Source organism: Carcharodon carcharias, chromosome 9 (assembly GCF_017639515.1).
Source record: "Carcharodon carcharias isolate sCarCar2 chromosome 9, sCarCar2.pri, whole genome shotgun sequence".
Classification (NCBI taxonomy): Eukaryota; Metazoa; Chordata; class Chondrichthyes; order Lamniformes; family Lamnidae; genus Carcharodon; species Carcharodon carcharias.
In genome coordinates, this window is record NC_054475.1 from 155,275,416 (window position 1) to 155,301,955 (window position 26,540).

At 42.8% G+C, this 26,540-nt stretch overlaps 1 protein-coding gene across 2 annotated transcripts in view; it reads left to right on the top strand.

The window, feature by feature from the left end:
• Window positions 1-26,540, top strand: part of LOC121281966 (A-kinase anchor protein 17B-like) — a 36,387-nt gene continuing 9,847 nt past the window's right edge. For both annotated transcript variants that reach the window (XM_041195256.1, XM_041195255.1), the window contains exons 1-4: window positions 1-355; window positions 9,086-9,858; window positions 10,956-11,101; window positions 15,484-15,721. In XM_041195256.1, the coding sequence (XP_041051190.1) occupies window positions 304-355; window positions 9,086-9,858; window positions 10,956-11,101; window positions 15,484-15,721 (1,209 nt within the window). In that variant the 5' untranslated portion in view covers window positions 1-303. The remainder of the gene's footprint in view (window positions 356-9,085; window positions 9,859-10,955; window positions 11,102-15,483; window positions 15,722-26,540) is intronic.

Below are 26,540 nucleotides of genomic sequence, written 5' to 3' on the forward strand. Positions count from 1 at the left end.
CTGGTCATTTCTCCTGGCTGTTGTGAATCAGCTGGGAAGGTTCTGTTTTTGCAGAGGGTGACACGAGTTGATCGCTGAATGTTAGTTTAAGAACTGAAAACGGCCGAGAATGAAATTCAGATGTCAGCAGACACAACCAGTCGCGGTTAATCGGACTGTCGCTTTGCGCACCGACTGATTTTTTTTTAACAAAACTGCTGCACCCCTATTGCTATTTAAAGAAAAAAAAGGTTATTTCTGCAGGAGGTCGCTTGATGTCAGGCAATGTGAACAACATCGAGCGTCCGAAATTGTGCATTGTGAATGGCTTTCGGTGCAAAGGAGAGTGAACAAGGGGAGTTCTGCTTCTGCATGTGTGAGTGACAGGCCTTTAATAGATCTCAGGCAAGTTGTACAGAGGTTTCTATAATACATGGTACGTTCACTGATCCGGTTGAGGGTGTGGGCAACTGGGGCAGCACACTTGCTTAGAAAAGTCAATTTGTAGAAAGGGTTCATCAGTATGTAGCTGATTGATCTCGTCCAGGGTGGCAATGGTATCAGGGGCTTGCATGCCCCTGGATTGGGGGAATGGCTACGACGCGTGTAGACAGTGGGTCGAGCTATTGACTCTGATGCCCGCCCCCCTTCACTTGTAAAACCTGCCAACTCAAGGTACATACATGAATATTGGCCATTTCGATCAGTGCTCGAGGGAAGCCAGCCTCCATGGAAGGACATCCTAGTGAGGAGTCAAAATTAGGGTAAGGAAAAACTGGTGTAGCGTGATCCAGACTTGTGGGCATTATAATGTGCAGTTCTGTACACCTTTCCATTACCATTTACCATTCCATTCACTGATGTTGTTTCTGGTACCGTTACATCTGTAAGTGATCACTCAGTTAAAGCCAAAATATATCCAAACAATTATTATTGTCAAAACTGGGGACAAGTTGTGATTAGGCTAAAGTAATTGATAGAAAGCAATAGAATTTTGAGGCTTAGTTCACTCAAGTTTGGCTGTGTTGATTATTGTCACAGCTGGACAGACAACTGTTACGTATGCTATAGGGCATTTTTAAAGCAACATTAAAGACAATGATTTCAAAGTTACGGTTACAGAGGTAGTTTCAGTCGGTGCAACAGTTAAACAACTGTCGAAGAACGTGAGATAATTGTTCATGAATTCCAATACAGCTGGAGATGGCTACAGTTGATGAGATAACATTGACACTGGTTCAGTGGACCGAATGGCTTCCCTCTGTGCTGTAATTTTTATGTTCCTGCTGTGCATTCCAGGGAGCAATACAGAAAGTTAAGAATTCATGTTAGTAATTGAGTTTTTTGGTTGTGATGGGATGTGGATATGTTATAGATGCAATCATTGTCAGAAAATAGGGTTACATTTCATTTATTGAATCTAGTTTTTTTTTAGATAATATGATATACCACTTGATATCTTTTGTACATGGCAATACAATATTAGCAGTTATTATTATTCACTTAAAATCGAGGCTTAAATTGGGATATCAATTTGCAGAGTTAATTCCCAAAAACATTGAAATAAAAGTGGCGATGAATAAAAATACAAAGATTTTTTTGGAAACCACAGTAGAAATAACAATGTCCTGTTTGTGAATGGAAGGACTCAGTTATGTACCAGTCTAAGGGAAGTTTATGAAATCTCATCACAATACAATATTTAGGAAGCATAGGTTATGGTTTTTGTCTCAAGTATTTTCAAAAGCATTATTCCCAAGTGTGTTGGACAAATTTTGGATCGGATTCATTTTTTCAAAGTGTTACAAATGAGCTTGACATCCTGTTGTACATTCTGTGATTTTGATAACTTGTTTCCTTACAGGAGATAATGTGTTAGTAACTTATTGTAATATCTGTACTAGGAATGCCAGATTTTCTGATTTGTCCCTATTACGATGGTGTTCTCACTTCTAAATCTTCACCTACATTGTTGCAATAAGCACCTATCTCCTGAGATTGTTTACTGATATATTTTAAAGTGGACAAAAGAATATTTATTCATTCACTGGCGAAGCCAGCATTTATTGCCCATCCCTAATTGCCCTTGAGAATGTGGTGACGAGCCACCTCTTGACAACTTAGTGGCTTGCCTGGCTGCTTCAGAAGGGCAGTTAAGAGTCAAACATGTTGGACTAGATTATATGAGGCGCTGGATTCCCCACACACTCCCACGCACTCCCCCGCAACAACCCCCCCCACCCCCCGGCCGTGCTAAAAGTTAGGCGGAAGCGGCAATACCAGCTCCCCCCACCCCCCTCCAGCCATTCAACAGGCAGCTGGCCATTAATTAATTTGAAGCAGGACTTTAGCCCTTCTGGGTCAAGAAATCCCATCTTGGAGAGTTTCCTGCCAATCGGAGGCTGGCAGCTCTCCAGAACTTCGGAACAGAGATGTTGGGTGTTGGTTTGGGACTTGGGTAAGTGATTAGGACTCTTTTTTTTAAAAAAAAATTCATTTATAGGATGTGGGCCTTGCTGGCTGGACCAGCATTTTTATTGCCCGTCCCTAATTGCCCTTGAGAAAGTGATGGTGAGCTGCCTTCTTGAACCGCTGTAGTCCATGTGGTGTAGGTACACCCACAGTGCTGTTAGGGAGAGAGTTCCAGGATTTTGACCCAGCGACAGTGAAGGAACAGCAATATATTTCCAAGTCAGAATGATGAGTAGCTTGGGGGGAACTTCCAAGTGGTGGTATTCCCCATGTGTCTGCTGCCCTTGTCCTTCTAGATGGTAGCAGTCATGGGTTTGGAGGGTGCCGTCTAAGGAGCCTTGGTGAGTTACTGCAGTGCATCTTGTAATGGTGCTCACTGCTGCCACTGTGCCTCGATAGTGAAGGGAGTGAATGTTTCTGAATGGGGTGCCAATCAAGCAGGCTGCTTTATCCTGGGTGGTGTCAAACTTCTTGAGTGTTATTGGAGCAGCACTCGTTCAGGCAAGTGGAAAGTATTCCATCACATTCCTGACTTATGCCATGTAGGTGGTGGACAGGCTTTGGGGAATCGGGAGATGAGTTACTCATCGCAGGATTCATAGCCTCTGACATGCTCTTGTAGCCACAGTATTTATATGGCTAGTCCAGTTCAGTTTCTGGTCAATGGTAACCCCCAGGATGTTGATAGTGTGGGATTCAGTGGTGGTAATGTTATGGCACAGTGGATGGTAAATGCTGAGCTGATCAAATCCCAAAGGGAAACTTGAAAACAGTTTGTATTTTTTATTTCAAGATGTGTGCCTTGAATTCAGTAGCAATAAGACCACCAAGTCTTAGAGTTTTTTTTAAATACAAAACTCAAGTAAACATTTCTTAATATAGGAAATGGTTTTAAGCACATACATAGGTCTACAAATTACTACTATGATAACTCCTAAATCCCCTAATCTAGCTCCCAGTTATGCCTCTGTTAAGGCAACAGTAGAACAACGTAGATTTCAGCAGACCCAGGCAAAGCACACAATACCCTGGACAGTCATATTTAAAATGAATTCTCTTAGCTTCGGTTTCTGGAGACAGCTGCTTGGTACATAGAGGCTGGAGGCTTTTCACACTTGTTGGATCTTAGAATGCCTTCTTCTTACACATAACCTCATCTCCTTTATACAGTTTTTTTTCCCTTTTTAATATAAATCCCATTGTCCCAACATGTCTTTGCAACTTTACTTTTTCCATAATATAAATCTTTCATAGCACTCATATTATCAGTAATCTTTGGGAAAAATAAACACACTGTTTAGCTTAGCCTCTATTAGCTAGGTGTAACACCTTGCCATCTCTTTGAAATTCACCACTCGGGTTTATCTAAAAACGCAAATGTTCTTCACATCTCCCATTCTAAAACTTCAACCATGTTTATGTATTTAGCATTTCAAAAGTGGTCTCCCCTCTGATACATCAAACTGCCCAGCCTAGCTGTCTGCAATTCAATTAAAACTCACACACAAATATACACAGAAACTAATTCAAACCCCACTATTAACCTACTTTTGCAATAAATTACAACAATATTATGACAATTATTATATTTTCATGACAGTAATACCATTGAATGTCAAGGGGCGATGGTTAGATTCTCTCTTGTCGGAGGTGGTCATTGCTTGGAAATTGTGTGGCGTGAATGTTACTTGCTACCTGGCAGCCCATGCCTGGATATTGTCCAAGTCTTGCTGCATTTGGACATGGACTGCTTCAGCATCTGAGGAGTTGTGAATGGTGCTGAACATTGTGCAACCATCAGTGAAAATCCCCACTTCTGACCTTATGATGGAAGGAAGGTCATTGATGAAGCAGCTGAAGATGGTTGGGCCGAGGACACTACCCTGAGGAACTCCTGCAGTGATGTCCTGGAACTGAGATGATTGACCTCCAACAACCATAATCATCTTCCTTTGTGCTAGGTATGACTCCAACCAGTGGAGCGTTTTCCCCCTCCAGTTTTGCTAGGGCTCCTTGATGCTGCACCCAGTCAAATGCTGCCTTGATGTCAAGGATCAGTCACTGTCACCTCACTTTTCACGCGCTTGAATCCTAGTATATTTCTAAATTTTCATAGTTCTAATGAAAGTTTGCAGACCTGAAACATGAACAATGCCTCTCTGCACAGATGCTGCCAGACCTACTGAGTATTTCCAGCATTTTCTGTTTTATTTCAGATTTCCAGTATCCACAGTATTTTGCTTTTGTTTTGATGTCCATTAGCACGTGCTTTACAGCAGGGGGTCACTGGATAACAATTCATAATACCAATCTTGGCTGTTATTTCTTTGTTTTGTTAGCCCGTCGGGCCAATGACAGAGACTTGACTGCTACATGACTGAGATCAGCTAAGTTAGTGAGCTTGGGTATCACACCTTGGGGCTCCAATAGGACTTGGAGCAACATTGTTCTGTTGACAGAAAACTTGCATAACAATGTGAAATGTCATCCCCTTATTACATAGATTTACATAGATTTTACACAACTGAAACAGGACATTCAGCTCAGCATTTCTACGTTGGTATTTGAGCTCCAAATGAGCCTCCTCCCACTCTTTTCATCTAATGCTATCAATACATCCTTCTATTCCTTTCTCTCTTATCTAGCTTCCCCTTGAATACTTATGTGCTATTTGCCTCAACTACTCCATTTGGCAGCAAGTTCAACATTCTAACCATTCTCCTGAATTCCTTATTGGATTTATTTATGTGCTAGTTTCTTTTAAAAAAGTGTTGCATTGTTACAAGCGAGATTAAATTGAGAGAAGTTTAAATATCTAGATTAGAATCTAAAGGCCCCATAAAGACAGATGGTACAATTATTTAGTACACAACATCATGCAGTGATGAGGTGTCAGTTTTTAACTGGGATTCCTCTGACACTTGAATTTCAAACATCAGCTGAGGCCATTGAGGGAGGTGTCAGCTGAAAGCCAAATACTTTTCCACAGTGAGGGAAGGATTATTGACTCACTTGGATGGCCAGCTACTGTATGTGTCAGCTACTTGGTCTATGGAACAGTGCATGGTCCAGGGATCTCAGAAACTGTTTTAGCATTTATAAATTTTGATTGTGTTCTGCCAAAATTTGAACTTGTCTTTTTTTCCTTTCTGAAGCTGCTGGATATTTCCAGTATTTTCTGTTATTATTTCAGATTCCCAGCATAGTTTTTTCTTCCTTTTCCTTAAGTAAGTTCAACAATTTGCTCGTAGAGCAAATCCTCTGCCAGTCTCCTGGTCTGTGTGCAGCTGTATTATGTTGCAGCCCGGATCATGACATTGTATTTTTACACATGAGCAGAGTGTTTTTTTTCAGCTTCAACGACTTAAAGGCAGTCAGGGTTGGCAATTTAAGTGGCCACTGGTTGGACATTGTTCCTGGAGGATTGGATTGATGGTCATCTCTTGTAATCCATGCTTTGGACAGCACTGCCTACTTCAGATGAGGAACATAAGAACATAAGAAATAGGAACAGGAGTAGACCATTCGGCCCCTCAAGCCTGCTCCGCCATTCAATAAGGTCATGGCTGATCTTCTTGTATTTCGATTTCCACATTCCCATCTACCCCAATAACCATTGATTCTCTTGCCTAACAAGAATCTATCTACCTCTGCCTTAAAAATATTCAATGGCCCCATATCTACACCCTCTGAGGCAGAGAGTTCCAAAGTTGCACAACCTTCTGGGGGAAAAAATTCTCCTCATCTCTGTCCTAAAAGGATGATCCCTAATTTTAAAACAGTGCCCCCTTGTTCTGGATTCACCCACAAGAGGAAACGTCCTTTCGACATCCACCTTGTCAAGGCTGTTCAGGATCTTGTATACTTCAATCAAATCACCCCTCACTCTTCTAAATTCTAGTGGAAACAAGCCCAGTCTGCCCAACCTCTCCTCATAAGACAACCCACTCATTCCAGGTATCAATCTAGTAAACCTCCTCTGAACTGCCTCCAACGTATTTACAGCCTTCCTTAAATAAGGAGACTGTATCTCTTTTGCTAAGTACTTAAATCTGTGCTCTCTCACTCTCAATCCTTTCACAAGTGGGAACAGCTTCTCCAGAGCCTCCTTTTCTCCAGCGAAAATGGCCCCAACCTCTCCAATCTATCTTGGTATCTGAAGATTTCATTGCTGGAACCATTCTTGTGAATCTTTTCTGCACTCTCTCCAATACCTTCACACCCTTCCTAAAGTGCGGCGCCCAGAACTGGACACAATACTCCAGTTCAGACCAAACTAGTGTCTTATACAAGTTCAACATAACCTCCCTGCTCTTGTACTCTATGTCCCTATTAATAAAGCCGAGGATACTGTATCAAAAACAAAAATTGCTGGAAAAACTCAGGTCTGACAGCATCTGTGGAGAAAAAGACAGAGTTAACGTTTCGAGTCCAGATGACTTTTCTTCAGAAGTTCTTCAGAGTTTTGAAGAAGAGTCATCTGGACTCAAAACGTTAACTCTGTCTTTCTCTCCACAGATGCTGTCATAATTGCTGAGTTTTTTCCAGCAATTTTTGTTTTTGTTTCAGATTTCCAGCATCTGCAGTATTTTGCTTTTATCTAGGATACTGTATGCTTTATTAACTGCTCCCTCAATCTGTCCATGTAACACCACATCAACAGCATTACCCTCATCAACCCTCTCTGTTACCTCTTCAAAAATTTTCAGCAAGTTAGTTAAACACAATTTTTCCTTAAGAAATCCACGCTAGCTTTCCTTAATTAATCCACATTTGTTCACGTGATGATTAATTTTGTCCCAAATTATTGTTTCTAGAAGGTAAACTGACTGGCCTATAGTTGCTGGGCTTATCCTTACACCCTTTTTTGAACAAGGGTGTAACATTTTGCAATTCTCCAGTCCTCTGGCACCACCCCTAAGCCTAAGGAAGACTGAAAAATGATGGCCAGCACCTCTGCAATTTCCACTGTCACTTCCCTCAGTATCCTTGGTTGCATCTCATCCGGTCCCGGTGCCTTATCAACTTCAAATATAAATAAAAGTACCCTATCCAATACTTCCCCTTTATCAATTTTAAAGCCATCTAGTATCTGAATTACCTCCTCTTTCACCTTGGCCTGGGTAGCATCTTCTTCCTTGGTAAAGACAGATGCAAAGTATTAATTTAATACCCCAGCTTTGCCCCTGGTTCCATGCGTAAATCCCCTCTTTGGTCCCTAATAAACCCTACTCCTCCTTTCACCACCCTTTTAATATTTAAATGCCAATAAAAGACTTTGGGATTTCCCTTTATGTTACCTGCCTGTCTCTTTTCATACTCCCTCTTTGTTTCTCTTTTTGCTTTTTCATTTCCGCTCTGAACCTTCTCTATTCAGCATGGTTCTCAATTGTATTTTCTACCTAACATCTGTCATAAGCAATATTTTTCTTCTGCATCATAATCCCGATCTCATATGTCATCCAGGAAGCTCTGGATTTGTTTTCCCTTCTTTCCCCTTTTGAGGGAATATACCTTGAATGTACCTAAACTGTCCCTTCTTAGAAGGTAGCCCATTGTTCAGTTATCATTTTCCTGCCAAGCTTTGACTTGAATTTATTTGGCTCAAATCTGTTCTTACCCCACTGAAGTTGGCTTTCCCCCAGTTAATTATTATTACTCTGGACTGTTTTGTCCTTTTCCATAGCCAGCCTAAATATTATGATACAATGGTCACTGTCCCCTAAATGTTCTCCTACTGACTTCATTCATTTTCTCTGGGGCAAAATCAATTCTGCTTCTGCTAGCGAGTGGAGCACGTCTGCTAATCCTGCCAATTGGTGTCAGTCTCAAACTCTATCAGGATCAGGTTTAACTGAAGGGCAACACTCCCTCCATTCTACCCCACAGTGTGCTTGACCCAAGAACTGTGTCCTCTACTGCATCGATGTGATAATTATTTCACTTCTTTCCCACAATAGCCATTCCTCTGACCAAAGTATGAACTTGTTAGTTGGTGGAAGTACCCACTAAGGGAAAAAACAATCATTCTGGATGTCACAAACAAGGCCCGGATGTATTGCCTTCTCTATTTGCCCTTGAGAAGGTGGTGGTGAGCTGCCTTCTTGAACTGCTGTAGCCCCTGTGGCATAGGTACACCCACAGTGCTGTTAGGAAGGGAGTTCCAGGATTTTGATCCAGCAACAGTGAAGGAACAGCGATATATTTCCAAGTCAGGGTGGTGAGTGGCTTGGAGGGGATCTTGCAGGTGGTGATATTCCCACAGAGCTGCTGCCCTTGTCCTTCTAGAAGGTAGAGGTTACAACTTTGGAAAGTGCAGTCGATACTGTCCAAACTATTTTCCAAGAAGACCCTTACAACCAACAGACAGGGGAGGCTGGTTTTGAATTTCTGGTGGACTAGATTCAAGGACAAGCTGCAGAGGTGAAGGCCTGTGTCTATCTCGCCCCTCCACCCACCCAACTGCATATAGAATATGTAGCTGTCAGTGAAAATGAATAATAGTCCATTGACCTTGCCACTGGTTATGGCACTGTGCCACTTAACTCTTCTAGGTAGTGATGGTATTTTTAAGCGCAGGAAATTTTACGAATGTAATTTTATTCTAACAATTATTTTACCCTTTTTCCTCCAGTGCTTAATGTTGCTATGGCAGCCACAAGATTGTTCGATACTTCTGATGCAGTGGAACTCTTTGCCCCCCAGTGCCTGTACTTAAAGCCGATTGCAAGGCTGACAATCAGTGTGATGTTTCCTGAGTCCAAGATATCCCCAAGGCTCGTTTCAAACTGGGAAGTGATGGAGATTCTGAAGAAAATGGCGTACCCAGATCAGATTACATCACTCAAAGTCTCGCGAAGTACAATGGACTTTATTCGCTTTGAAGCAGAAGTTGAAAATAAGAACCAAGTTCAAACTGTATGGGAAAAGTTCAACAACAAAACCATTAAGATGAACGGTATCAATGAGACAGCGAAGGTTCTGGCTGTTGTAACTCAAGTCAACTTTCCAAGCCCGTGTGACTGGGAGTCCTTTTTTAAGATGGCTGACTGCATGAATGAGGCCTTACCTGGTGAGAGACCTGATACCATTCACATGGAAGGGCTGCCTTGCAAGTGGCTTTCTTCAAAGCAGCTCAATAGGGAGAAGCCAATGGAAGAGATCCTTCAAAAAGTTTTTGGAAGGTTTGGAGAGATTCGAAATGTTGACATTCCCATGTTGGATCCTTATAGAGAGGAAATGACAGGAAAGAAGTTCAATACATTCAGTCTTGGCGGACTCCCCACCTTTGAAGCATACATCCAATATCAGGATTGTGCGGGCTTTGTGAAGGCTATGGAGTCTTTACGGGGAATGAAGTTGATGCACAAAGGGGATGATGGAAAGGCACTGGCATGTAACATAAAGGTATAGTGTTAAAATGCTTGCATTTGTTATATATGGATGCTGATACATTGTCCCTCAGCATTCAGATCTTGACTAGATGACCAGTGTCAGCTGTGCCTCAGTTGAAACAGTCATCTCCCTGAGTTACTAGATTCCAGGTTCAAGTCCCACTCCAGAACTTGAGCACAAGAATCAAGACTGACACTCCAGCGCAGTACTGAGGGAATGCTGCACTGTTAGAGGAGCCAGCTTTTGCACGTAACATTAAACTGAGGCCCTTTCCACCCTCTCAGCTGGGTGTAAAACCCCCCTCAGCGCTATTTTGAAGAAGAGCAGGAAAGTTATCCCTGGTGTCCTGAACAATAATTATCCCTCAATCCACGTGATAAAAAAAAACTGATTATCTGGTCATTATTGTATAGTTGTTTGTGGGAGCTGACCGTGTGCAAATTGGCATATTTCCTACATAAGATCATAAGAAATAGGAGTAAGCCATTCGGCCCCTTGAGCCTGCTCGGCCATTCAATAAGATCATGGCTGACTTGACTGTGGCCTTACCTCCACTTTCCTGTCTGGCCCCCTAATCCTTGACTGTCAAAAATCTGTCTCACTCAGCCTTGAGTATATTCAGCAGCCCAGCCTCCATTGCTCTCACGAGAAGAGTATTCCACAGACTAATGACTATTGACAACAGCAACTACACTTCAAAAGTACTTCATTGGGTGTAAAGCGCTTTGAGATGCCTGGTGGTCATGACATGTGCTTTATAAACACAAGTTGTCTTTTTGTCAGTATGAACGACTGCTTAAAAGTTCTATGTTCCAGTGAGGCTGAATTTCAGTAATGGGAAAGAAGGTAGCTATTTAGCCTAAGGAAAGGAATATTTTTAGGTTTTGATTCCCTGTAGACTGTTTCAAGTTTCCTTCAATTTCATTGATCAGTTCTGCCTGCCTCTTTCTGTACACCGGATATGGAGGGCCTTGATCAGTTTGACTCTGCGCTAATTTGGCTGATTTCTTTGTGCCACCTTCTGATGAACAATACCTTTATCCCTAACGTGTGCTTGTTTTAAGGTGCAGTAACTCGTACAGGGACCAGTCTCCTACTTTCTCTTCCAGGTGACCTTTGACACAACCAAGCACCTTAGTGACTCGGCCATTGAGAAGCGGAACCTGGAAAGGTTAAAGCTGCAAGAGCTGGAGAAGCAGCGGGAGGAGCAAAAACGGAGGGACAAGGAAGAGGAGCAGGCCAAAGAGGCTGAACGGTAAATCAGAATCTATTCTGGGAGATGCCTGGGAAGGTTATGTCAAGTAAAACAATTTAAAAAAAAAATTGTGCCCAGGCTGGTAAAGTGCTCAGAAAGGAGTAAGTATAAATAGTTGTTTGGTAGAACAGAACTTGAGTATTGTTGAAAAAAGAGACATGTCGATGCTTTTGTCTTGCACTCATCAGGACACTTCACAAGAATACCAATATATGGGGAAAACAAGAATTTAGGGTCTCCTTACTAACCAATCAGCACTCTCCTCACATAGAGTATAAATTGTTTTTTTCCCCCGTATATTGGTATTCTTGCAAAGTGTCCTGATGAGTGCAAGGTGAAAAGCTTCGATATGTCTCTTTTTTTCAGCAATTATACGTATAAAATTAACATTTCCAATACTCAGTTAACAAACTTAGTGGTAGAAACCCATTCCATTAGGGATAGTTTTGTGTGGGATGGTTTACTTTGTATACTCCAACGTGGATGGTTAGTGAGCGACTTCCCGTGGGGTGTGGTGCTGGGGTTTAATGTATTTGGCAGTGGTTAATGTCACACTGCCCCAGTGCCTTCCAACTTTGGCACATTGATGTTTAACCTGCCTAACTGCTGGGTTGGCAAAGCTGAATTGCTTTTTTTAGGTTGACAGCATTCATGGAATTTTCAAATTTTGGACATTTTGATCTGCGTACAGGCTGGAGGTAACCTGCTTCTCAGGGCATCGCAGAAATCAGTGGCTGAACTGATTTTTGCTGGCAGAGGATATTTGTCATAAGTTTTTCTGGATTCATGTCAACAGAAGCTATCAGAGGCTTCCAAAATTAGTCAGTAAATGATCCCATGATGGCCCATTTGCAATCTGCTCCACTGCCAGATAGCAGTAGTTTGATTTATATGGGGTTGGGGGGTGGGGGGTTGGACTAACTTACATCTTAAAGCTTACAGTGCACACAAACTTGCTTAGAGACTGACTAGCTCCATGAAGTACACTCGCTAAAATCAAACAGCTAAAGAAGTGATATCCATTTTAACACCCTTTTCGGTTTTTCTACTCACGTTCAGAACATAATTGTGTCAAAAATAAATGTTGATTACATGACTAGGATTTAATTTTGAGGATTTGATGGCTGTTATCTGGGCAAGTAGGATTTAGCTCAGGAATTTCAGAAAAATAGATTCGATGACAAAATCAGACCCCAATTGCTGAGTGACTAAGCACATTGATTAGTGGGCACTAAGTTATACAGAGCAGGTCTGTACTGAATTAGCCCACTAGGAGTCAGCGTGGGACGTTACAATTAGTTTTCACATTTATGTATTAGAGAGGAAGGGAAACTGATGAGGTTTTTTATTTGTTTCTGATTATTATTCCATTGGCTCTTGCAGATAGATGTTTGTGTGGATGTTGGATGAGGACAGAATCAGATTTGACTTTGGCTATGTGTCAGAGAAGTATAAGCCCATGGGATCCAGGCTAAAGTGGCAAGTTCGATCCAAAACTGACTCTGAGGCTGGAAGCAAAGGATAATGGTTGCTGGTTGTTTTTGACTGGAAGGCTGCTTCCTGTGGGATTCTGCCAGGCTCAGTACTAGGTCCCCTGCTTTTTGTGGTATATATCAATGATTTGGACTTAAATGCAGGGGATATGATTAAGAAGTTTGCAAACAATACAAAATTTAACTGTGTGATTGACCATGAGAAAGGAAGCTGTAGACTGCACAAAGGTATCAATGGACTGATCAAGTGGGCAGAAAAGAGACAAATTAAATTCAGTCCAGAGAATTTTGAGGTAATGCATTTGGGGAAGGCAATAAAGGCAAAGGTAGGATACTGAGAAGTGTAGAGTAGCAGAGAGACTTTGGAGTGTAAGGTAAAAGGTAACTCCTGAAGGTAACAGGACAGGTAGATAAGCTGGTTAAGAAGGCATATGGGATACCTTTACAAGAACCAAATACTGCAGCTGCTGGAAACCTGAAAGAAAATGCTGCAAATACTCAGCAGGTCAGGCAGCATCTGTGGAGAGAGAAACAGAGTTTACGTTTCAGTGTTGTCAAAACTCCGAAAGGTCATTGTTCTGAAACCCTAATCATGGTTTTGAGGTGATATAAAATTTGCAGAACATCAGTCTGTTCAGGGGGTATACAAGATCTCGTATCACTCAACTTCATTCTTCAATCACCACCAGCAACATAGATTAACTAGCCATTTATCTCATCTGCTCTATGTATGATCTTGCTGTGCACAATGAGTTTCTATGTTTTCTGACAAAACAATTACCTTGGGGATGTGAATCATACCATATAAAGGCAAGTCATTTCTTTAGGGAAGAGTGATTATAATACAAACAACATATACCTCATACTGCAAGTGTGCAGAGTAACACTCTTAATTGTAGTAACAGTCCAAAAATAACAAATGGAAGTCCCTCAACACCTCCCATATGGAGAAGTCTTATCCTTAATATGTATTTTAGTTGCAATTTTGTAGAACCACTCTGAGGGGTAATTTTAACCTAACACACCGGGCAGTAAAATCTTCAAGATCAATTGAAATGCTAGTTATATCTTCCACCCGATATCACTGCCATTAGCTTTTAGTCTTGTAGAAGGTAAAACTGATGTTGTCAGTTTCCTGACTGGCACATTAAAATTGTCCCCTTTCAGTCTGAAGACTTAAGGCTGGGAATTTTTTTTTAAAGTTGTTATTCCACAAGCTATACGTATTTCATTAAGCCGCATAGTAAAGACAAGGTCACACGTCACTCTCATATGCTGTTACAACAACAACTTGCCTTTATAAGAATGCCCCTAACATAGAAAAATTGTCCCAAGCAGGCACTTTGTAGAGCTGTAATCCGTCAAAAATGGGCACTGAGTCAAAGAAGGAGTCATTAGGAAGGGTAACCAAAAGCTTGGTCAAAGAGGTAGGCTTTAAGAGGATGGGGAGGAAGGGTGTGATTGCACTGGAGAGGGTGCAGAGGAGATTTACCAGGATGCTGCCTGGGCTGGAGGGTCTGAGCTACGAGGAAGGATTTAATAGGCTGAGGTTGTTTTCCTTGGAGCAGCAAAAACAACCTGCTGCTGCCCCAAGGAAAACAAGAATGTGGAAGAAGAAATGGGGCATAATTTAATGTAACGTTTATGAGATTCTCTCTCACATATCGTTGGAAAGAGGAAGAAGTGATTAAGCATCGTGAAACATTATTTTTGTCACACTCTCATCTACATGATCCACTGTGTCTCCCAATCTAGCACATATAGACTCATCGGTGTTTACAGCACAGGAGGAGACCATTTGGCCCATCGTGTCTGCGCTGGTCAACAAAGATCTGACTACACTAATCTCATCTTCCAGCACTTGGCCCTTAGCCCTGGAGGCTATGGCAATGCAAGTGAATATCTAAATGCTTCTTAAACGTTACAAGAGTTTCAGACTCAACCACCCTTTCAGGCAGTGATTTCCAGACTCCCATCACCCTCTGGGTGAAAAGATTTCTCTTCAACCCCCCCTCTTGGCCTTCTACCTCTTACCTTAAATCTATGCCCCCTGGTTATTGACCCCTCTACTAATGGAAAAAGTGTCTTCCTATCCATCCTACCTATGCCCTTCATAATCTTATACACCTCTACAGGTCCCCTCTCAACCTTCGTTGCTCCAAGGAAAACAACCCCAGCCAATCCAATCTTTCCTCCTGGTTCAGACCCTCCAGCCCAGCAGCACCCTGGTAAATCTCCTCTGCACCCTCTCCAGTGCAATCACATCCTTCCTATAATGTAGTGACCAGAACTGCATGCAGTTGTGGCCTAACCAGCGTTTTATACAATTCCAGCATAACCTCCCTGCTCTTATATTCTATGCCTCAGCTAATAAAGGCAAGTATCCCATATGGCTTCTTAACCACCTTATCTACCTGCCCTGCTACCTTCAGGGATCTGTGGATATACACACCAAGGTCCCTCTGATTTCAGTACTTTCCAGGGTCCTACCATTTATAGTGTAATCCCTTGTCTTGTTAGCCCTTCCCAAGTACATTACCTTTCACTTTTCTGGGTTGAATTCCATTTGCCATGTACTTGTGTGTTTAACAAAGAACAACGCTGGATATGCTGGGTTCTCTTAATTCTGTCAACTTAATTTTAACAAACAGAATTCTCCAGCCTGTAATGTAATCCCTTGCTTCATAGAAGATAAATGTGTTTGCTATGTTATCTCACATGTAATGTTGTGTTCAAAAGGAAATGTGAACATAACTCTTTATGGTTCGTTGACAGGAAACTATATTTTATGAATTTTAAACTAACATTTAAATAAACATTGAAGAAACTCAAAATGCCCAGAATGGCTCTGTGTAAACTCACGTTGACTTCCTGGACTGTTGCCTTCAGGAGACGTAGGGAAGACGAGCGGGAAAGGGAGAGGAGACGGAAAGAAAAGCTCAGGAGGAGGGAACACAGGCAGAGAGAGCGGGAGGAGAGACGCCGCCTGCGCAAACAGTGGAAGATAAAAACGGGGAACGAAAAAGAGCAGAAGGAGGCCACTGCCTGGGAAGAGAGAAAACTGGTGTTAGCACAGAGGAAGCTGGACTCGTACAGGCTCCTCACGGTGCTCTTAAACAGTGCAAAAGTAAGTATCTGGTTTTGAGTGAATTTCTCCATCACCCTCTCCTTTGTGTGCTAGTCTCTCTTTTTTTCTCTCCGATATCTTCATTCTCCTAACAGGCACCGACCCCTGCGACGTTACCACTTCTTTGCTTGGCTGCTGATCAAGCAGTGTCTTGAATTTAAAATTCACATCCTTGTTTCCAAATATTTCCATGATCTACCCCTTCCCTAACTTTGTAAGCAGCGCCCCCCCACCCCTACCCCCCCCTCCAGCCCTACAACTCTCCGAGATATCTGTGGTCCTCTAATTCTGGCCTCTTGAGCATCCCCGATTTTAATCACTCCACCATTGGTGGCTGTGCCTTCAGTTACCTAGGCCTTAAGCTCTGGACTACTCTTCCTACTCCTCTCTGCCTCTCTACCTTGATTTCCTCCTTTAAGACTCTCCTTAAAACCTACCTCTTTGACCAAGCTTTTGGTCACCTGACCTAATATCTCCATTTGTGGCTCAGTGTCATTAAAGGCTGTATATAAATTGTTGTTGCTGTTGTAATAGTTCTGTGGTCCCTCACTAAGTGGCCAATCCTTCATGTGTCAGTCTCAACACTGAGAATCAGCAGACTGTCCAAAGTGGATGCCATTCTACACCCAGTGCTCACACTCGCACCCTTTCTGACAGGGAATGACTGGTTTCGGTTAGGAATAGGAGCAAAGCGCTTCCTTTTCTCCTCCTTAGCTCAGGGCACCTTTCCAGCAAACAGTGATCTGATTTGGGATTTTTCTAGTTGGTGAGGCTCAGTACCATACTGGACAGTGGATTTGCCAGCAGGGCCATGGCAGAGTGGTGTGAATGCCAGAATAAAATATCGGCCCAAATCTTTCCATCAGGCTTGGAACCCCTATTTCCAACCTTTAATCAAATAGAAAAACACACACTTCCCTTGCTTCGATTTTTCTGAGCAATCTTCCTACGACTAGTCCTTCCGAACTGACTTGGTGCAGTAGATGTGGGAGAGAGCAGCGGAGAGAATCCACGCAGGAGCCACACCCGCTTTTACGGCAATAGCTGCCGTGTTCTGGTAAGTAAAGAGTTTAAGTGTCCCAAGGCTGCTTTGAAATGCTCCAGAGAGAAGGTAAGGGGGTAGGGTGGGTAAGAGGTTACATTGGCTGAAGTAAAGGTAAAGGTGGGTGATGTAAGTGGGTAAGGGGATAGAGTGGGTAAGGTAAGGGGGTAGGATGGCAGGTGGTTAGGTGGTAGGTGGGTGAATGGGTAGGCGGGTCATGGGCTATGTGGTTGGGTTGAGCGGTCAGGTCTGGGGAGAGTTGTGTGGTCGGAGGTTGGGGAGGAGGGGTGCAGTTGGGTCCTGAGGGAGTTGTCAGGTTGGGGGATTGTCAGGTTGGGTTGGGGGGTGGTCAGGGGTGGAGTCAGGGGTCAAGGAGGCAGTTGGATGGGAGTTCAGTGTGGGTGTTTGGTGTATCAGTTGTATAGTTACCTAGGTGTTAGACTAGGATTTTTCTATCTAACGTTTCCCGGGTAACTATCCAGGTGAGTAAGTTGGAACTGTCTAAAGTCTCTGACTCTAACTCTGTTGGAGACTTTTTCAGAGGGTTCCTGGGGAGAAGGGGAATTGACCACCGGAAGTTCAAACTTCCCTGGCAATTCCCACGGATTCCTTGTATTGGTGTTTCTGACGGCTCCCGTAGCGCATTTTCTGGGGAATGTCCAGTCTCTGAGCATTCGGAGTCTGGAAGATCTGAGCCATTGTCTTGTACCCTTTCCTCCCGAGGTTGATTCAGTCTTGCTGAGCAAGTTTAATTTATTTAATCAATTCTTAACTGGACCACTAGGTGGAGCAATTCAGCCACAGATGCAAACTTCTGTTCTCTGTGCAAGATCCCACAGTCCAAGTTTCATCCTTCAATTACCAAAATAGGGATCATCTGGTCATTTATGCAAAATAAAAGCAAAATACTGCGGATGCTGGAAATCAGAAACAAAAACAAAAATAGCTGGTAAAACTCAGCAGGTCTGACAGCATATGCGGAGAGGAACACAGTTAACGTTTCGAGTCCGCATGACGCTTCATCAGAACTAAGAAATAAAGAAATGAGGTGAAATATAAGCTGGTTTTGGGGCGGTGGGGTGGGGGGGGGGGGGGGTGTTGGTTGGAGGGACAGGTAGAGCTGGATAGGGGGCCAGCGAAAGGTGGAGGCAAAGAAAAGATTGCCAAAGATGTCATAGACAAGAGGACAAAGGGGTGTTGACAGTGGTGATGTTAACTGAGGAATGTGCTAATGGTGACATTAAGAGTAGAAAGCAGGATGAGCAAGGGACAGATAGCCCTAGTGGGGGTGGGATGGGGGGAAGGGATTGAAATAGGGAGTCATTTATGTTATTTGCTATGTGTAGTACCTTGCTGTGCACAAATTAGTTTCTGTGCTCCATAACAAAACAGCTGCCTTGAACATGGTACAGCTGCTATATAAATGCAACTTTTGACTTCCTAATGAAAGGGGGAAGTAGTAAATTACATAACGTACTAAAATGTTTTTGGAAAGATGCTCTTACTTGTATGGCACTGTCCAAACATAACAAATAAAACTCTCTCAGGCGGAGCTTAAACAGATAGTCGATTCCATCCCATCAGGTTAAAATGACCCCAGAGAGTGTGTAGGTACTGCCAACAATGTTTGTTACCAGGACACATTTTACCACCAAATATATTTTCCAGACACTTGCTTCAGCCAACAGATTTATTTCAGCTTGTCAATTCTTAGTTGAGCCACTAGGTGGAGTATCTCAGCTGCAGATCAAAACCTGTTGTCAGCTGGGTGACATTCAAAGCAGTGAATCTCAACAAATTGTCTTTATATGGTGCCTTTAATGTAATGAAATAAAACATCCCAAGGCATTATAAAGCAAAGGTTGACACCAAGCCACGTAACACACTGTAAGGGTAAATGGATAACAGTTTGGTCAAAGAGTTATGTTTTAAGGAGTGGCTTGAAGGGGAGATTTAGAGAGGGAATTGCAGAGCTTAGGATCCAGGCAGCTGAAGGCTACCAATGGCAGAGAAATTAAAATCGGGGATACTCAGGAGGCAAGAATTAGAGGAGCGCAGATACCTTATAGAGATGTGGGGCTGGAGGAAATTACAGAAATGGGGAGGGGTGAGGCCATGGAGGGATTGAAGACGAGGATGAAAATTGTAAAACTCAGGAGTTGCTTAACTGGGAGCTAAGGTAGGTCAGCGAGCATGGGGTGACGAATGAACAGAACTTGGTGCGAGTGAGGACACGGACAGTATCTCCTGTTTACCTGTTCTGTGGTTGTGGAAGAACGTCATTTCCCCACCCCGTTTTAAGGAAATAAAATCAGGGAAAATGGGCAAAATAAATGCTGAGAATCAGCTGGGCCAGTTGGTTTTGTGGTGCCTCAAGTTCAGGTGTGTCCAGCTGCCCTATCCCACAGCAAAGATACAAGGACAGATGTCATAACAACACAATGCATTTCTATAGCACTACAGAAATGTGCAGGGTATAGGAACATAGGATTTAGGAGCAGGAGTAGGCCATTCAGCCCTTCGAGTCTGCTCTGCCACTCAATAAGATCATGACTGATTTGGTTGTGTCGCAACTCTACTTTGCCATCTGCTCTCAATAACTCTTGGCTCCCTTGTTTATCAAAAATCCAATTCTGTCTTGAATAAATTCAATGACCTGGCCTCCACTGCTTTCTAGGGAAGAGAGAGTGAGAGAAAGTGTCTCCTAATTTCCACCTTAAACGGTAGACCCCTTATTTTTAAACTGTGTCCATTGGTTCTAGTCTCTCCGACAAGTGGAAACAACATCTCGGTATCTACCCTATCAAATCCCCTCAGGATCTTATATGTTTCAAAACCATCACCTCTCATTCTTCTAAACTCCAATCGGTGTTGGCCCAGCCTGTTCAACCTTTCTTCATAGAAAGATAAGCCCTTCATCCCAGGAATGAGTCGAGTGAACCTTCTCTGAACTGCTTCTAACACAATTATATCTTTCTTGAAATAAGGAAACCAAACTGTACACAGCATTCCAGTTGTGGCCTCACCAAGGCCCTGTATAGCTGCACTAAAATGTCCCTACTTTTATGTTCCATTCCCTTTGCAATAAACACCAACATTCCATTTGCCTTCCTCATCACTTGCTGTATCTTCATACTATTTGTGATTGAAGTACAACAGCCAGCTCCCTCTGTACCACTGAGTTCTGTAATCTCTCTCTGTTTAAATGATATGCTGCTTTTCTATTCTTCCTGCCAAAATGGACAAGTTCACATTTTCCCACAATATACTGCATCTACCAATTCTTTTGCTCATTCTCTTAACCTGTCTACATCCCTTTGCAGACTCTTCACCTCTTCTTGGCACTTACTTTCCTACCTATTTTGGTGTCATCAGCAAACTTACATTCTGTCCCTTCATCCAAATCATTGATGTAGATTCCACTTGTCACAGCCTGCCAGCCCGAAAAAGACCCATTCATCCCTACTCTCTGCTTCCTGTTAGCCAAACTATCATTTATCTATACCAATATGATGTTTCCCTCCTATACTATGTAATCTTATTTTGTGGTGTAACCTTTGATGTGGCACCTTATCAAATGTCTTCTGGAAATCTAAGTACACCACATCTACAGGTTCTCCATTATCCACCTTGCTTGTTAATTTTTCAAAAAGAGCTTGCAGGTGGTTGCATTCTCAATTGCTTCCTGCCCTTGTTCTTCTGGGTTATAGAATACCAGGTCCAGAATACCCTGCTCCCTGGTTGGCTCTAGAAAGTACTGCCCTAAGAAATTGTCCCAAATACACTCTATGAACTCATGTTCCTGGCTACCTCTGCGAATCTACATATAGATTAAAGTCACTCTGATTATTGCTGCATCTTTTTTTCACACCCCATTTATTTCTTCCTGTATAGCCTGTCATACCGTGTAACTACTGTTAGTGCTCCCACAAGTGACCTCTCACCTTCACTATTTCTTATCTCTACCCAAAATGATTCTACATGTTGCTGTTTCAAGTCAAGGTCATTTTTCAATACTGCACCAATGACATCCTTAATTAACGGAGCTACCCCACCACTTTTTCCTAGCTTCCTATCTTTTTGAAATGTCAAATACCCTTCAATATCCATGTCCCAGCCTTGGCCACGCTGTAACCATGTCTCAATAATGGCTATCACACAGAATCACAGGATTACAAAGCAGAAGAGGCCCTTCGGTCCATCGAGTCTGCACCGACACATGAGAAACACCTGACCTACCTGCCTAATCCCATTTACCAGCACTTGGCCCATAGCCTTGAATGTTATGACGTGCCAAGTGCTCATCCAGGTACCTTTTGAAGGACGTGAGGCAACCCACCTCCACCACCTTCCCAGGCAGCGCATTCCAGACTGTCACCACCCTCTGGGTAAAAACGTTTTTCCTCACATCCCCCCCTAAACCTCCTGCCCTTCACCTTGAACTTATATTCCCTCTCATGACTGACCCTTCAACTAAGGGGAACAGCTGCTCCCTATCCACAACTCTCATAATCTTGTATACCTCAATCAGGTCGCCCCGCAGTCTTCTCTGCTCCAACAAAAACTACCCAAGTCTATCCAACCCCTCTTCATAACTTAAATGTTTCATCCAGGCAACATCCTGGTGAATCTCCTCTGCACCCCCTCCAGTGCAATCACATCCTTCCTATAATGTGGGGATCAGAACTGCACACAGTACTCCAGCTGTGGCCTCACCAAGGTTCTATACAACTCCAACATGACCTCCCTACTTTTGTAATCTATGCCCCGATTGATAAAGGAAAGTGTCCCATATGCCTTTTTCACCACCCCACTAACATGCCCCTATGCTTTCAGAGATCTATGGACATACACGCCAAGGTCCCTTTGTCCCTCAGAACTTCCTAGTGTCATGCCGTTCATTGAATACTTCCTCATCAAATTACTTCTTCCAAAGTGTATCACCTCACACTTTTCAGAGTTAAATTTCATCGGCCCATTTGACCATCCCTTCTATATCTTCCTGTAGCCCAAGACACTCAACCTCATTGTTAACCACTCGGCCAATCAATGTGTCATCTGCAAACTTACTAATCTTACCCCCAACATAGTCATCTATGTCGTTTATATAAATGACGAATAATAGGGGACCCAGCACAGATCCCTGTGGTACGCCACTGGACACTGACTTCCAGTCACTAAAGCAGTCTTCTGTCATCACCCTCTGTCTCTTACAACTAAGCCAATTTTGAATCCACCATATCAAATTACCCTGTATCCCATGTGCATTTGCCTTATTTATAAGTCTCCCATGTGGGACCTTGTCAAAGGCTTTGTTGAAATCCATATAAACTACATCAACTGCACTACCCTCATCTACACATCTGGTCACCATCTCAAAAAAATTCAATCAAAATTGTTAGGCGTGACCTCCCTCTGACAAAGCCATGCTGACTACCCCTGATCAAACTTTGCCTCTCCAAGTGGAGATAGATACTCTCCTTCAGAACTTTCTCCAATAGTTTCCCTACCACTGATGTGAGACTCACTGGCCTGTAGTTCCCTGGCTTCTCTCTACAACCCTTCTTAAATAGTGGAACCACATTAGCTGTTCTCCAGTCCTCTGGCACCTCCCCCATGGCGATCTGCTCCCTTGCCTCCCTCAGCAAATCATCTGGACCTATCAGGTCATATTTATTTATTTCTATCTAACAATTCATCCATTTTGTTGTGAATGCTACACACATCCAGATGCAGAGCCTTTAATTTTGTCTTTTTACCATTTTTGCACTTTTCAGCCTTATCTGCTGCTGCACTCCCTGTCCCTACCTGCCACATTCTAGTTATCACTGCCCAACTTGCTACTCTGCTCTATTAACTTGTTGTTTCCCTTTGATTTACTACATCTTCTCTTGCACTTTACAATAAGAGGGATACAAGAGACCAGGGAGTGTGGTGGCGGTAGGAAGATCAAGGGAAAATTGAAGGGAGAGGGAGCTGTTTAGGGTGGTTGAATGAGCATCTGCCAATAGTGAAGTGAATGGATTGGAGTCAAGGAAGACCCCAAGATAAGAGGAGTGGACATTACATGTGGGGAGATAATCACTAAGGAAAGATGGAGTAATGCATAGAGGGATTTGAAAACAAGAAATCGAATGATCCTTTGAGTTTGGAGAGGACAGGGATGGCTGGAGTGAGCAACCTAGCAAAGATGCAACCTGTAACATTTTGACTAAGTTGTTGCTTCTAGAGGGTTGAGGCAGTGAGATAGATGAGCAGGAGACCTCAAGGTAACTAAGGCATGGACTAAAGTTTTGCTGTGGGGGTGGGGTAGGAGATGTGGAGTTGCAGTGTTGGGAGGTAGGAAATAAAGTGGAGGTGATGAGAGACAGGAAGCTGAACCTGAGGTTGAATGGGGTGTCAAAGTTCTACATCTCCCATATCTAACTGGTGCCGGCTGGGCAGGTGAGTGGGAGCCGAGAGGAAGGAAGCTTTTACATGCAAGTGGCAGCCAGAAGCAAGATTTGGTTTTGCAGGCACTATGCTGAAGGAGGTTCTGGCTCATCCAGATCTTAATCTTGGGAAGGCCTTAGCAAACACTTTATGGATCAGTGGGGTGGGAAGTGTCCTGCATTGTCAGCATGTGAAAGTTGGCACCATGATTGACACACTACTTTGGAAAGATGGGTGAAGGAAGGAATGGTTAACATTGGGCTTGCTTATTGTGCTGTTACTGCCTGGATAGTTTATGGTGAATGCCACTAAACAAATAGTGGACAAAACAGATCTGCACCAGAGAAGGTGGTAACACAACCCTCTGCTAAGCTTTTCCACAGGACACCAAACGCACTGTGTGTGTGTGTGTGTGTGTGTGTGCACGCGTATGTGTGTGTGTGTGTGAGAAATAAAAACACTAAATAACACTGAATAAAAACAGTAAAGTATGGCAAACTCAGATGTAGGAGATTAGTATTCAGGAACACTCTGTAACGTGTGGTGTGCTGTGTAATGGATCATCAGCACTCCTCCCTTTCACATTATTGCCACAGTAACCACCTCATATCCTGCTAACCTGTCAACCTCGGCTCCAATTCCTCGCAATAGAAAGGATGGAAATGTGAAACTGACTGTGACAGAGAAACATGTTATCTGGGGTGTACCCTACCTGCAGGTTTTGGTCGCACACTAGATTGCCCTATTTGTGGAATATTATGAACCCAGCAGGATAACTTACCTTACACTTTGAGCTGTCATTTTTCCATATCAGTAGCAAACAGAGTATAATGGAGCCCCGCCAGTTGAGATTTGTAGAATAATGCAGGTGCTTTTTGCAAAGCTTTCACAAGGAACCATGGATAATATTTAACACACTTTGAAAACAAATCTTATTTTGTCCACTCACTGAGTTTGGCACCAACTGTTGATAGGACTCACCCTTTTCCCTTATATCAATTGATTGCACAGAGTGGCTGATATCTTGATGCATATTTGAAAAGCCAAGCTAAACCTATGCAATCAATAAATTAAATGAAATCAAAGAAGTAAATTATCTTATGGATGCATATGTTGAATAACAAAAGTGACTGTCTTAAGTAAGGCGACAGGTATCTTCCTTTATACAGAGTACAAACCAAAGGAAATGACACTATATTGTAAGTAGGTTCTATAGTGCAATACCATTACATAGGTCTCTTTTGCATGCACACTCTGAGGAAGGTAATTGTTGGTCCCTGTATTACCCTGATGTTGAGTATCACATGATTTACCTTTATACAATGTTAGGATGTTGTCATATTATGCAAAACAAGGGCACATAAAGTCTTTTCCACCTGAAGTTCAACCTCACACTGTACATTTCTGTGGAGGATTTTACCAATAATAGACTGGCTGCTCAATGTGCATTATAACTTCCTAGAGTAGGTTGGCTCTTAATTAAAATACCCTGCAACACTTTAGAATCATGCAACAGAGGAAGTGGCCATTCAGCCCATTGTGTCTATGCTGGCTCTTTGATATCCAATTAGTCCCACACCCCCTACTCTTTCCTCACAGCCCCGCAAACATTCCCACTACAAGAACTAATCCAATTTCTTTTTGAAAATTATTACTGATTCTGCTTCCAACGTCCTTTCAGGCAATACATTCCAGACCATAACTTGCTGCATTAAAAAAATGTCCTTGTCTTCCCTCTGGTTTGTTTGCTGATCAATATTAATCTGTGCTTTCTGGTTACCAACCTACCACTTTCTGGACCCACCAGTTCCTCCTTATTCATTATCATCAAAATCCTTCATAATTTTTGACACCTCTATGAAACACTTAACCTTCTCTGCTCTAAGAAGAACAATCCCAGGTTTTTCAGTCTCTCCATATAACTGAGGTCCCTCATCCCTCACACCATTCTAGTAAATCTCCTCTAGACCACCTCCAAAGCCTTTAGATTTCTCTAGATTGCCCTTAATAGGTAACTATAAATATTCACTTCTCTTCACCTGGAATTTCTCACACACTCAGTTCCTGCTCTTTGCTTTGCCAAATGTCCTTATTTCATGGAAATGGCTGAGGAGAGGAAGAGAGTGGCATTAGGGGAATGCTGGCATAGGGAAGCTCAGCATTCTCTGGGCCATTGTATGGTGCAAAGGGAGGCCGACTTAATTCAACTTATTTTGGCAGTGAATATCTTTGTTTCATGTTTTGTTTGCTCTGTTGCTACTATATCGATGTTATAGAGGTTTTTTTCCAAGGTTGTTGTATTAATGTACCAGTAACAAAAGTTCCAGATAGATAAGGTATGAAGTTGAGCTGTTTGCTTATCATTGCACATTTGTAACTCCTCAGATAATGAGGTAGTCCACGCCCACTTATAGCAAGACCTGGACAACATTTGCATCACACAACTGCCAGGCAATGCCCATCTCTACCAAGAGAGGAACTCGACATTCAACACCAGTGCCATTGCCAAATCCTTCACCATTAGTATCCCAGGGCTGATCATTGACCAAAAACTCAAATTGACCAGCCTAAATAAATGGCATGGCTACTGAAGCAGTTCAGAGACTGGGTGCTCAATGGCAAGGGCCTTGATCCTGACCCCCTTAAGCCTCCCCAACAACTCACATACCAGGGGTGCGATGAAAAACTCTCCACTTGGGCGCAGCTGCAAAAACTCTCAAGTAGCTCAACATCTAGGGAAAACAGTCTGCTTGATACTACCCAATCCATTAGCTTAATCATTCACCCCCACCATTGGTATATTGTGGCTGCAGTATATCCTATCTGTAGAATGCAGTGGAGCAACTTGCCAAGATTTCTTTGACAGTACTTCTCAAGCCTGTGACTCCACCAGCTATAAGGATGAGAGCAGTGGGTGCATCTAGTAGGAACACTATCATCTACAACTTCCCCTCGAAGTTGCATAAGCTCCTGACTTGGAACTAAATCACCAATCCTTCATTGTCGTTGGATCAAAACCCTGGAACTGCTTGCCTGCAAGGCTAGCATTTGTTGCCCACCCCTAATTACCCTTGAACTGAATGGCTTGCTAGGCCATTTCAGAGGGCAGTTAAGAGTCAAACACATTACTGTGGGCCTGAAGTCACATGTAGAGCAGACCAGGTAAGGATATCAGATTTCCTTCCCTAAAAGGTTTTTATGACAATCACTGATAGTTTCATGGTTACTATTACTGAGTTTTCAATTCCAGATTTTTAATTAGAAGTAAAATTAAATTCCACCAGCTACCACAGTGAGATTTGAACCTATGTGCCCAAAGTATTAACCTGGGTCTTTGGATTATTA